The following is a 14291-nucleotide window of genomic DNA, read 5'->3' on the forward strand; positions in this document are numbered from 1 at the left end:
TTTTATAATATATTAAATTATTTTAAGCAACCTAAAAACTTTAGTTACTATATTTATTATGTACTATATATTATATTACAATACCTTTAAATGATTAACAGAATATAACAATTCTGAAATCTGGTGGTCTTCTGCTGTTGTAACTCATCCACCTTCAGGTTTAAAGTGTGCTCTGAGATGTTTTGTAGACATGGGATATAAGGAATGATTGGTTGACTGGTTATAGATGAACATAAATCCACATATTTACATATATGATCTTATTTTCTAGTTTCTATCTGCCATACTCATCCATCCCCGTCTAGATTAATGTATATACATATATTTTTTAATAGTTTATACTTTTTTATTTATCTACTAATTTTTATTCTTAAATTCTATTTTTTTCATGCCTAAAGGTTGGACAGTCGTACAAAGCATTTCACTGCAAAATTTGAACTTGATTTGAACTTCAACATGAACTTGATTTAAAATGAGTTATTCTTTATCACTGAAGTCTTCATATAATCATTCTATAATACGTTATCTAGTAGTGAAACTCAAAAAGAGGAGGCAGAAGGCCAAACCTCTCTCTTTCTCTTACTCACTCTCACACACACACACACACACACACACACACACACACACACACACACACACACACACACACACACACAGAGTAAAGTTCTACTTGGTAAACAATTGCAAATCTGTTTTGAACAGATATAGTTAATTAATGGTAAAATAATACATTTTTCATGAACAGTTACACAGCCAGATGATTAGATTACATTACATATCATATTAAGAGATACAAAGCATCTCAGTATATTTGCAGCATCACAAATCTGTATGCACCATGGTAACGTAGAAGAGTTTTACACTGGATTTGGAACACATTATGAGTGAGAGATTTCACAGAATACTGCAAAATGTCTGACGCCCGCATAAATCAAGTGGTAAGACTTTTACTGTGTACCTGAATTTTATAGCTGAAAAATATGTGTATAAGGACAATACTTATGCTGCTCTGATCTCTACTCACAGCACAATGCTAATTGGTAGCCGGTTTCTCTGCTCTCTGCTAAATGCCCCACTCCATAGAAAATGGATGTTTATTTTAACCTCCAGTAAAACTTGTAACCAGGCTTTTTTTTCCATTTTAAGGAAGTCTACAAACCAGAATTTGTAGAGAAATGATTAGATATTTCATAAAATAATTTGTTGATGAGTAGGTCAATGCATCTTTAATAACTTGTCAGTTGTGAGGTCACAATATTAATAATATGTAAACATATTTCATTTTCACAACTATGTACTAAGTTTTTCATAGCTGTAAACAGGGGTGGTGTCAAACATGTGATGGCAGGAAGCTCTGATGTCTTTCTTTTTACTCATCCCACTACTAACTATCTAGTCCTAAGAAGAGGCTTTCAGTTTGTAAGAGATATTTAAAGCCATACCAACTCCCTTCCATAATAAATTTCCCATTCCCAGACCGCACCCCTAAGAGAGACAGCAGGCATTTTCAGTCAGCAGTACAAAAATAGTACAAGGGGATGGTCCACATGAAACTATACTTCTGGAGCCCTCTCACTTTCCTTGTTCCCTACTGCCACCCCAGACTCATTTTGTCTGACAGGGACGGGGCTTCAGGACAATAAACAGACCCTTGTGTGAAAGCGTATAAGGACGCCAAGACGGTGTGATACTGGAGAAGCACTGACAAGCACAATTTCCTAAAGTACCAATCCAAGAATCTCTATTTACACAATCCCGGAAGACTGGCTTATTTTGACTGACAGTGAGAAACAACAGGGATTAACCATGAAGTGGAGTGTGGCACTGTTTTTTGCTGGGCTCTTTGCTGCGTTGGGGACAGTCTTCATCCTTCTATCCTTTGGTACAGATTATTGGCTCTTGGCTTGGGAGACTTGCAATACAGATGTGACGAATAGTGGAGAGGTTGGTGGAAGAATGAATTGGTGTTTTATTGATGTTTAATTGTGTTTTGTTGATGTTAATTAAAGTGTCAATACAGTATTCAAATGGAGCCTGATTAACTGAAACATCTCAGAGCCAATTTTCTTTTGTGTCATTATAGCCAATTTTTCCATTGACTGGCACATAGAATACACTCAGCATGATATTGTAATTAGAACCTAAAGGCTGAATTATACAACATTGACCCTCAAATCTTTTAAAATCAATCTTTAAATAAAATTCATTTTTTATGCTAGTCCAAGTTCTTGATTGCATCAGTGTGTGTTTCGATTTGGAGAAGTGTATGGTTACATATCAGGTCACTATTTACAGTCTCAGTGAAGCTGCTAGGATAGAATATCACATGCTAGAGCATGATACCAGGCTTAATGATGGGCAATGAAACTGGAATCTTACTGCAATGTGTGCACTCTTTTGCCAAATCTATTTGTGGAAGTCACACACATGGTCAGTCATTTCCAAAGGGCCAACCTTTGGCTTTGTAAATGTGCCAGTGCAACTCACAACATAGGTTTTAAATATACAGTGCTGCTGTTACATAAACACAATATTTAATATACAATTACTTTACTGTAAATGTAACCTTATCTTTGAACGCGAATGAAATCTTTTCCTGTCTACTAGTTGAGTTTATAAAAGTAAAATTCTCCAATTCATTCAGGATTACAGAAAAAAAAAAACTATTATTTGTGTTTATATAACTTAGTAAAACTTTTTATCATTATATATTTTTTTTTTTATTAAATATTTTTATATATGCATGCTTACATACCAAGACATGTGCCCACATACACACCCAAATACTCACACTTGCATATATGCATCAGAATGCATAGCAAACATGCCCTTTGGCTTTAGACCTTTTCTCTGTGCAGACTGCAGATGCCGAAAACTCTTCCACCTTTTACCATGAGGGCTTTTTCTGGCGCTGTTCATTTGAAGGAAGAGGGGATGAGGACTTGATCTTGAAGTTCTGGTTCAGTAAGGCAAACTCTCTTAACTGTAAAAAAAATGGCCCAGTGTGAGATACATGCATGTTCTTTTTGTTTGTTTGCTTTTGCAACAAACCATGCAATTAAACAATATGAGGATTTACCTTGACCAAACAGATATGATAAATTCGAACAAATTCTCCTTCACTAGTAATAATAATAATATATATTTATTTTTTAACGTTGCGATCCAGTTTGTACCAAAGCAGTTCAGTAGGACTTGTAGGTCAGTGACTGAGCAGGTCTTTCCATTATAGTTAACACTCCAGCTAACTGTTTAGTTTCAAAATAATGCTGACATTATTGGTTCCAATTAGCTGTGGTCTATATAGAATTGCATGGTGTAAAATATATGAATGGTAACCATGTCGGTTCAGTTTTTCTTCACTGGAAGAATTCTCCAACATTTCCTGCTCAAAAACAACCACAAACCTTCAAATTCCCACCTCCATGTTTGACTGTGGGAGTGAGACAGTCTGGCAACATATTCTCTCCTGTTCTTGGTGTTACATAAGTTCTTCTCTTAAAGCTAAAATATCAAATTTGGGCTCATCTGTCCATAGAATTTTCTTCCAGTTATTTACGGTCCAATTTCTCTGTGTTTTTGTCTTTTAACAGCTTGTTGCCATTAACAAAAGGGACATGCATGTGTCTTAGGAAACAATTTTAAAAACTAGGCATTTCCAAACTTTTGGCACTGTATATATAATAAACATAAAAAAAGTTGTGTAATATAGAATAGAGGATATTATATTACTAATTAATAGTTCTAGTTACATTTTGCCTACTTAGACATCTGAATTGTAAAGCCTACCATCTGTTGTAAAGCTTGTTTAATCTTTGGGATACACACATAAATATTTCATGTTAGAATATAGTATACATTTGCATACTCTATAGTAATGTCAGTAATTGTTGAGACTGTACAGATGTCATTTTTTCATTTTCATTTTTTGTGCCAGATAAATTACCTTTATAATCATTTATAGCAGAGTGACCATAAAAATTGTGTGTCTTTATGGTTATCCCCACAGCAAACCAGCCACACTCCAAAGTATGTACACATGCCTACCTGTCTCCCTTCCCTGTATCTGAAGTGACCCACAATGCAACCACTTATGAGTCTGCCATCAGTAAGTAATTTTCTATGCACACTTTGACTTGTATCTTTCCCACTATGCATTACAGCTTGTCTATGTCATTATATTTTATTGGTCAGTTACATTTGTTAAATTCATTAAATGATACTGGAGTCATTTATCATATATATTAAAATAATAATTTCCGTAGCAACTAGTTATTTGTGTTGTGTAGTCTACAGAGGCTTCTGGAGCATCTTCATGTTGTTGGGTGTGGCTGCAGTCATCTTGGCTGGCTTCATCATAATCTGTGCTGCTCCATTCACTAGTCCCTGCCTCTATAAAGCCGGTGGTGGGCTCTACCTCACAGCTGGTAAGATAAATATTTTAATAGTACCTTTTGTTAACTATGCATCTGTTTTCCACAATAATAAATACCTCAAAATTTGTAGAGATTATTTTAGAAATTGACTTATATTTAAACATATTCCACATAAATGTACCATTTGTCTGATTCTCCTATTCTCTCACCCTCTTAGGTTTCTTCATCCTTCTTGCGACTGTGTTGTCTGTCATATGGTTGGAAATGATGGATATGGTGAATTTGTATGTGGAGTACCAAAAAAGTCATCTGTGTTCAGGTTTTCAGCTGAATACTATGTACGGCCTTTCCTTTATGTTCGCCCCAGTAGGTGTGTTCTTCTGCCTACTCTCGGGCCTGCTCTTCCTCCTGATTGGGCAAACACTGAAGAGACATTGCTGATAAATATACTTATGATTAGCAGAATGGGATTTGTTTTTGTCATTGTCATTATGTCTATATAGCAGTGTATGGAATGAATACAAGTTTTTAAATCTTTGCATTCTTTGATAGAGATGGAGATGGAGATTTATTTATCCCAGTAGTGCAGGATACAGAGAACATGAATCATATGCATATGCATCATATAAATCTTATGTTTTCACTGGAGGACCATGGCTGACTTGGGCAATGGTTTTGGGAAACTTTTCAGTTACTGCTCTGTAGTAAGTACTTTTTGTTAAGCAGGAAGTTTTGTCTTTTGGGCATTGTATAAATCTGCATTTATGTAAACAATGATTATGAGAGCTATTCTATTTAATTTGCTTGAATATTGTTATAAGTTAAGTACTGTAAAACTGTTAAATTGTGAAGGATGATATGGGATTACTTGATGTGTGTTGGTGTGTAGGTATATTGATATTACAGTTTTCTTTAAAAATGGTTCTTATTCACACAACTGGTTAAAGGCTGGGACAAATATGCTTATAGAAAGTTATTCTTTATTTCTGCTATTTTCTACTTTTTCATTAACTTAAAAGACATTAGTGCCATGAAAGAATGTAAGCATTTAGTGATAGTGATCATACATTCTTTAATGTATTTTTGCAGCCTTGTCATGTTCTCCACCAGCTTTATTTGCGAGCTTCTGCCAAAACAAGCTTCCCTTGATGTTCCCAACTAGTCATACCACTTCGTGAAATCTAAAGTTATAAAATGAAAACTACGTGTCTGATGAAACAAAGTAAAAAAAATGCAAAGTTCACTATTATGTTTTAGCCCCCCCCCCCCAAAAAAAAAAAAATTATAAATAAATAAATAAATAAATTATATATATATATATATATATATATATATATATATATATATATATATATATATATATATATATAGAGTTGAGTGTGTTCTATTGACTGGTAGTGTAGCTTATAAAATCTGCATATGCATCATGCTAATCTTATTGTACAATTTATTTGCTTTTGAACATTTATTAATAATATTTTGGTGACTTGCAAGTCAGTTTTGTTTAAAAAAAAAAAGCTTTTTTTTTTTTTTTTACCAAATCTGAAAATTTATGACACTTTATTATGTGACTAAGATGTTTATTGTTCTTAGTTTTCATAAAGTGACTAGCTAGTTTTTGTTTTTCTATAGATTAAGTGTAACCTTTTTAGCTTAAGTATAATTTTTTTCTTTGTAAATATGTAATATTTTAAATGAGTTAATAAACACAAGCAAAAATCACAATGAATTGACTTTGTTTAAATACTCTATATAACACCAAAAGTGCTGTTATGAACATAGGCTTTACAAAAAATGTCTGTCAAACCATATCTGTTTTCTCACCCTGACCTATATATTTTAAACTATCTTACTGTTTCCAGTGTGCATGTAGACTTTCAGTAAATATGTAGATATTCAGGTGAGGGACAAAAAAGAAACAGTGCTCAGATGGACTCTCTGATTAATAGGAAATGCTGTCAGAGATATATTGTCAGGAGACGAGACCTGGCAGATGATTCTGTTTAACACATGCAGCTTTGGGATATATGTCTCAACTGCATGGCAGGTGACAGCTGTGTGTGTGCGTGTGAAGGTATCTATGTGTGTCATTAGTCTCTCAGTGTATGTCTGAGTGTGTAAATTAGGCTTTATAAGAAAAGGGTTTTGTATTTTAATAAACTTTATTTTTTTTTTTGTAATACCCACCTACAAAATGTTTTACTTAATTTTTCCTATTTTGCTGCTATTTTAAATTAAGAACCAGGGTGCCATTGTGGTACACTGGGTCACATTGTTGCCTCGCTGTTCCAAGGTCTCAAGTTACAATGTGGAATTTTAAAGGTTGTCTAACTAGGTTTCCTTAGAGTTCACTGGTATGCTGGTCATGCTGAATGATGAATTGGTAAATTGCCCCAAGTTATGGGTTGGTGTGCATAGACTCTCATACATGGTGTATTTCCAGCTTGCACACAGTGTTCCCAGAATAAGGTTGCAGATCCAAAGTGACAATGACCGGGAAGAAAATGTCATTAACAGTGATATAAAATGTGTGCTCATGCATGTAAATTGCCCTGCACAGTGATGTGGCATACAATATAGAATTATTAATTTATACATGTTTATACATGTTTAAAAACTTTAATATTTACATTCGTCATATGCACTTTAAACTTTTGCCTTGTGTCTTTTCATGTGTATGTTTCAATAATAATGAGTGAGTCAATATTGAGTGAGCCACAAGATGTCAGTAATGCATCATAAAATGCTCCATTTTAAAAAAATATTAGAGAATGTTTAAGGGGTTAGTGTTTCTACTCGGACGTAACTGATAGAAACTCATGCCAGGCAATCTACGCAGTGCCAAGTAATGTAACTTAATGTAGTGTAGAAGAGAGAGAGAGAGAGAGAGAGAGAGAGAGAGAGAGAGAGAGAGAGAGAGAGTTCTGTATGGGTGTACTGTTGCATGTTTTGATCTTGGCAAGTATATCATTAGATTCTGAGGCCCAGGTGATTGTTGTGCATTTCCACATGATTAAGCCAGATAATTGTGTGTTGATAGCGCAAATGTTCACAGGGCCTTGTGGAATACAGTACATTTTTTCCAAAGCAATCGTGCTACAGAAACCATGAGAGCCCAGCAGTAGAAAAAGATTAAGAAAAGACTCTCTCTCTCTCTCTCTCTCTCTCTACTATCTGGGGTTATGTTCTGTATAGGGCAGGTTAAGTTGAAACTAATCACATAGGTTTTTTCTCAATTCAAGACATTAAACAGTAAATTGGATCAAAGTGAATGGAGCAATAAAGTTTGACTAATGGGTAAATTAAAATACAACACACACACACACACACACACACACACACACACACACACACACACACACACACATATTAAGGTAAATTAAGGTAAAAACTCTGATCAGGTTCGTGAAAAAACTGCAGCGTTTATTACTCAAAATATAAAGCTAAGTATTACAAACTTATATTAAGGCAAAAGCAGGGGCTGGACAGGTATGCTGGGGGTGCATTTGGAACAAATGCTTCAAAATTGAGGTCAAGCACATGCCCTAGATCTCTTCATCCTCAGGTAAGCACAGATCTGAAGGCAGCAAACTGATCACCTCTGCTAAAGAAGAGAAATATTAAACATTGGCGATTTGGAATGTACTCTGCCTCTTATTCATATAGATCCGATCTGATGTACACACTTATCCTGTGATGCCCCTGGAAATTGAGTACGTCAAAACACTTATCCACTTATCTCAGGAGAATTTGCTCGAGGACAAGCAGCAGTATCAGTGGCGCTATAATAGGCTTTCCTGAGTGAATCTATTTGCATCAGGATTTAAAGTGCACACAAAGACCCTAAAATTATTCATAACCTGAAAAAGTTTTACTCTTAAATTGTGTCATTGGGGACAAAGGGTTGTGACTAGAAATAAAGCACAGTGTAGCAGAGTTGACTTTGTCTCATGTGAAGAAACGAATATTGCTTAAACATCCTCATTTGCTTATGCATTGATTTGCTGTTTATAAAATTAAGTCATGACTGAAAGAAGAATATATTTCTTCACATTTTTGATAAAAAAAAATATTATTTTATTTGTGTGTTGCCATGTAAACTTACAAGTTACAAACTGAAGAATATTTAGGTTCAGAGAGCAGAATAATAGGTATTTTTTAATAAGTTACATCACAGCTGAAATATTGTATAAATATATACACCTAACCCTAACCCTAACCCATGTTTTTGGTGAAATACATTTAAAACACTGTTGTTCCAAATCTATGCTGCTGAAGTTGTGGCTATACATACATAATCTGTTTTCTTGCAAACAGAAAATTGGATTTATAAGATGATATTTATGTCACCCAGCTTTATATGTCATGCATAATAAGTGTGTTTTGGCATCTGTTTTTAAATAAGATATATTGGTTTATCCTTATTTATACACTTTATATTGAGTTTGTTGCAGACTCCACATGTAAATATTCTACATTGAATTTTGCTTGTGGTCTGTACCTTGTAAGCTGTGGTTAGTTTGAAGCACTTCTCTCCCGCCCGTGTGCTACAGAAGTCAAAAGTTTCACTCCTTTTCTTCAAGTTCTTCGTGCACTCACTTTCCCAAGGCCTTCCCCCCTTAATCTTGTAATCTTTCCTGTAATCTCTTTCGACGTTTTATTTTCTTTGGCTTTCCCCGTCGGAAACCTGGTTCTATTTGAATTGCATGAACAAAAAAGTGGCAAGTCTTATTAACGGATGGATTTTGTGTAGACGTTATTTACATAATTCCAGAAACGGCTCTGAAATAATGAATAAACAGTGGATTATATAAAACGCGTATTAATGCAGGGCACGGGCGTATAATTAAGACGCATCATTCATCAGGAAAAAAAAAATTGCGTGCGTGTGTGCGCGCGCGCGCTCGCTCCTTCATTTTATTTTAACATCATAACGCGGACTAAATGACCCTGCAAAGATAAAAATATATAACAGGTTGGATCTTGTGGGGACATTTAAAGAGAACTTTAATTAATAAGTTTACATTAATTCATTGCATTGGAAGATGTTCGTGGAAGATACAACGTGTGAATGTGGGTGCATGCGCACGCACGCGCGTGCGTGTTTTCATGAAAAACACCCAGTGGTCCTTGTGCAATCAGCCCTAACTTGTTCTTAACTAAAAGGCCCGTTATGTGCCGATGCACCAAAGAAAACAAGCAGCGTTTAAATATGATTACAACAGAGGAGAAAATGGTCACGTTGTTTTTTTCCCCCCTTCCTCCACAAAATAAAAGAAAAAGAAAGGAAGACAGAAAAAGACTGCGCCTCATTATTGAACCGATTTTATTTAATCACAGACATGCTTTAACGAGATTACAGGCTCTTTTCTCTTGTGTCTGATGTGCGCGTGCGCTGTAATTAGCGCGGGATCTCCTCTCGCCGAGGTGACGCAGTGCTTATCACACACACACACACACACACACACACACACACACACACACATGCCACGCTTTGCTGAATTCAGGTAATGTCTCATCACGTTTAACCCAATTTCAGCTGTCCATGTTGTCCCATCTGTTCAGTGGCACACAAAGGGTTATTGTAGGCCACTGCTCTGCTGTGCCAGGCTTTTGATTTTAATTGCGGTGGTACTCATCTACTCCTCTTCACTCAAAGGCTCGAACACGCCGTTTGAAATGTAAGCGTGAGAGAAGCAGATTTTTCTCTCTTCATATCTCTCCCCCTTTCTCCCCTCCACTTAATGCTTGTGATACATTAAAAGGTGTAATCCGACTGAAATGGAAATTGCGCTCCTTGAAAACGGATGATGAGAGGAAGATGGCAGGGCCAGCGTCGTGCTCCATCAGAGAGGCGAGCCTCCCCCACTTTCACTCCCAGATTGTGCTCGCCTTCTTATAGTGGTTAATGGTGGAGCTGCCAGGCAGGTTGATTACAAGGTTACCATAAACAATCCTTTTCAGACGCGCCAAGGGAAATTATGGGTTGTGTTTGTACTGTATGTGTGAGTGCAGTTTGTGCCTTATGCAATGATTTGTATCAGGGTAGTGGCCTTTGGGTGATTGCTTGCAATCATTTCTGCACAGGCACAAACATATATCTGTTCAGCACCTTCACATGTATAAAAGCAAGACACGCATTCAGATTCAACAAGAGAGCATTCTGTACAAAGCCAGCTCCATCACATGTAAGTGTGCGCTTAACACATCTAGTTCCAGCACATGTAATTGTTTGCTGTACACATCCAGCTCCATCACTTGCAAGAAATAGTGCCATACATGTCCAGCTCGAGCACATGTAAAAAAGGGTGCTGTACACATCCAGCTTCAGCATTGGTAAGAGACACTGGTGTACACATTGAGCTCCAGCACAAGCAATAGAGAGCACTGCACTCGTTCACGCTAGAGAGCGTGCTATACATTTCTAGATTCATGACATGTAGGAGAAAGTGCTGTTCTTGTACAGCTTTATCACATTTTAGAAAGTGTTCTATACATGTCGAAATTCATTATATGTAAGAGAGTGCTGTACAAGTCCAGCTCCATCACATATAAGAGAGAATGCCCTATATGTTTAGTTTCCTTTTAGGAACTCGAGCTGCGTCGAAACGCTTTGGGAACGCTTCACGTTGTCTACGCTCTGATTCATGTGTGAAATCCAGCCAATAGGCAAGTCGTGACATCATCGGCGGGCGGCATCGAATAAAGCCTGTGCTGTTCGAGGAGCTCCTAGAGGAATTGACGTGAGCCGAAGCAAAACAGTCAGCGGCATTTAAGCGATATCTCTCTCGCCGCTCTATTGGAGCTGCTCGCTGTGCGCAGCCCAAGCCTGGCACAGCCAGGCATCGCGAAGCCCAGAAACAGAGCGTTGCCACCTGGACACCGACGGGAGGGCCCAAGGGCCCAGGCGATGCTCTAGGCCCAAATCGAAGAAGTTGGTTAACCTGAGGGTGGTCCTTTAATGGGCAGTGGTGAAGCGGCCCTGACAATCAGAGTGCCCTACATCAAGGAGGATGATCTACACCTTGTGCGGTGCCCAGAAGCCCAGAAACAGATCGTTGCCCCCGGACAACGACAGGAGGGCCCAAGGGCCCAGGCGATGCTCTAGGCCCAAATCGAAGAAGTCGGCTAACCTGAGGGTGGTCCTCTAACGGGCATTGGTGAAGCGGCCCTGACAATCAGAGCGCTCTACATCAAGGAGGACGATCTACACCTTGTGCCGTGCCCGTACCTCCTCATTACCACCAGAAGTCCAGGCTGTTAGCTCCGCCACAGGATGTGCCTTGGAGCGCAGACACAAGCAGGCTCTGGAACAGGAATTGCGCACCCTCCTAAGTAAAGGGGCCATCGAGGTGGTTCCTCCCTTAGTCAGAGAGTCAGGCTACTACAGCCAGTACATCGTTGTTCGGAAGAAGGACGGCAGATTGAGGCTGATCCTAGATCTACGCTCCTTGAACCGCTCACTCATGAGGCTCAGGTTCAGGATGCTTATCCTCAAAGAGGTTGTGTCTTAGATCAAGTCCGAGGACTGGTTTGTCACGATCGATCTAAGGGACGCCTATTTCCACATAGCCATCCTTCCTGCTCACAGGAGGTTCCTGAGCTTTGCTTTCGGGGGTGAAGCTTACCAAAATTGGGTCCTCCCCTTCGGCCTAGCACTCTCACCCCGCACCTTCACAACATGTAATGCTAATGACGGATACTCCCCCTTACGGGGTGGGAAGCAGTCATGAGTGGCCGCTCCGCCCAAGGTCGGTGAAACGAGCTACATCATTTATGGCACATAAACTGCCTGGAGATGATGGCTGTGCTTATATCGCTTAAACACTTCCTCCGAGACCTGAGAGATCGCCATGTGCTTGTCCGTACGTACCCCTGTACAGGCTGGCACAGCAGATCCTTTTATGGTCCCAGTGGAAACTTCTCTCACTGAGAGCAGTTTACATCCCGAACTGGTTGAATTAGAGAGCAGACGCCCTTTCGAGGTAAGGGCAGAGACCCGGGGAATGGAGCAGATGGAGCAGATATGGCAGAGATATTACAGAGCCCAGGTGGATAGGTTTGCGACTCGGCAGACTTCACACTGTCCCCTCTGTTTCTCTTTCTCTCTCTCTCTCTCTCTCTCTCTCTCTCTCTCTCTCTCTCTCTTTCTCTCTCTTACCCAGCCCCACTGGTACGTCTTCCCTCCTATCGCACTGCTCCCAGGAGTTCTAGAGAGAATTCGCCAGGAAGGAGTATGTCTCCCCCTGGTGGCACCTCACTGGCCGAGCAGAAACTAGTTTACAGACCTGCTGTCCCTTCTCGAGGGACCTCCTCGGGAAATTCCTCCCAGGAGGGATCTCCTCTCGCAGGCAGGGGGAACTCTAGTTCACTCTCGCCAAGAGTTATGGAAGCTATGGCTGTGGCCCCTGAGGGGGCACAGTTTCTAGCAGCTGGTCTCTCTACCGAGGTAGTTGAGACCATCCTCCATTCCAGAGCTCCCTCCACGAGGAGGTCATATGGCGCTAGATGGCAGCTGTTTTCCATGTAGTTTGAGCACCACCAGTTAGACCCAGTCAACTACCCGGGTTGGTTCAGTTCTGGAGTTCTTGCAGGAATGGTTTGCCACAGGTTTGCCCCGTCCACCCTGAAGGTTTACATGTCTCCTATCGTGGCTTATTGTACCCCGCCTGCAGGGCAGTCACTGGGGCCTCTCCTGGAGTTTACCGCTGGCATGACCAGTGCCTTTCTCTACCCTAAAATTGGGTATGTGCCTAAGGTGACTACGGCTCCCTCACGACGTGTCATGAGCAGCAGTTTGTCTGCAATGTCTCTCACAGGAAAGGTTTTTCTGCCAATAAGCAGACTCTCAGCAGATGAAAAGTGGATGCTATTACCACATGTGTTGAGTCCTCTGGTCTTCCCACTCCTTTCGGAGTCAATGCACATTCAACCTGGGATTATGGCGGCCTTTACGGCCTGGTCCGCGGGGGTTACCCTACAGGACATATGTAACGCTGCGGGTTGGTCCACCACTTTGACCCTCGCCATTTTTTACGACTTTGACACCAGAGCCACTCCTGGCTTCTCTGTCCCGCACGCTGGTGGTGCTCAGACACACTAGGCAGGGACTGGTCAGTATGGCATGATTGGACACTCATTCCCATAGCGTTTTGACGCAGCTCAAGTTCCTGAAAGGGAACTAGGGTTACTTATTCAGGTCCATCACATATGAGTATATTGTACGTTCCCAGCTCCATTACATATAAGATTGCATGCTGTACATGTCCATATATGTCCAGCTGGTCAAATTGTTATTCTTTTAGAACTGATATTTATTTATAGTTGTAAAAGAACATTTGAAAATGACCAATTGTGTTTTCAGTTTGCACCGTTTGCAATTCACAAGACATTTTTCAATCCAGAAAATACACAGTGTTTTATAACCACATACAGTAGTTCAGTAGTTTCAAGTAATGTGGAGGTTACAGCAGTTACGTTAATCAACTTTTGAAAACAAGACTATTACATAATAATCATTATATTAACAATAATGCTAATAATTATCATCATAATTTTATTTGTGCAGCTGGGAACTGCAAGTTATCTTTAAATATACCAAAAATATTTTTGTATATGTTTTTTAATGATTTTATTTTATAATTAAAAACCTTTTGGTTGTCTCCTCTTAATTGTCTATAGGGTCTTCTTGTACAATATTAATATTTTTATATAAAAAAACTTTTTGACTTTGGTGATGCAGAGGAGCTTTAATTAAAAATGATGGAAAGATTGTTTAGTGGTGAAATAGTTTTTAGGCAGTTAGACACTGTGACAGAAAATAAGCAGACATTTGGGTGTTGGAGTAATTAGTTTAATTTAAAGTAGTTTGCCTCCCAGCAGGTTGGGGTGAAAATCAACGACTGCTGGAGGCCT

General features: G+C 39.0%; 1 protein-coding gene across 1 annotated transcript; it reads left to right on the plus strand.

The window, feature by feature from the left end:
• Positions 1-1555: 1555 nt before the first annotated feature.
• On the plus strand, positions 1556-5627 carry tmem182a (transmembrane protein 182a). The gene is made up of 5 exons (XM_046845451.1): positions 1556-1944; positions 2859-2964; positions 4010-4108; positions 4290-4427; positions 4594-5627. Exons 1-5 carry the CDS (start codon positions 1807-1809, stop codon positions 4815-4817), a joined length of 705 nt encoding a protein of 234 aa, XP_046701407.1. The 5' UTR covers positions 1556-1806; the 3' UTR covers positions 4818-5627.
• The last annotated feature ends 8664 nt before the right edge of the window (positions 5628-14291 follow it).

Source organism: Silurus meridionalis, chromosome 3, assembly GCF_014805685.1.
Source record: "Silurus meridionalis isolate SWU-2019-XX chromosome 3, ASM1480568v1, whole genome shotgun sequence".
Lineage (NCBI taxonomy): Eukaryota > Metazoa > Chordata > Actinopteri > Siluriformes > Siluridae > Silurus > Silurus meridionalis.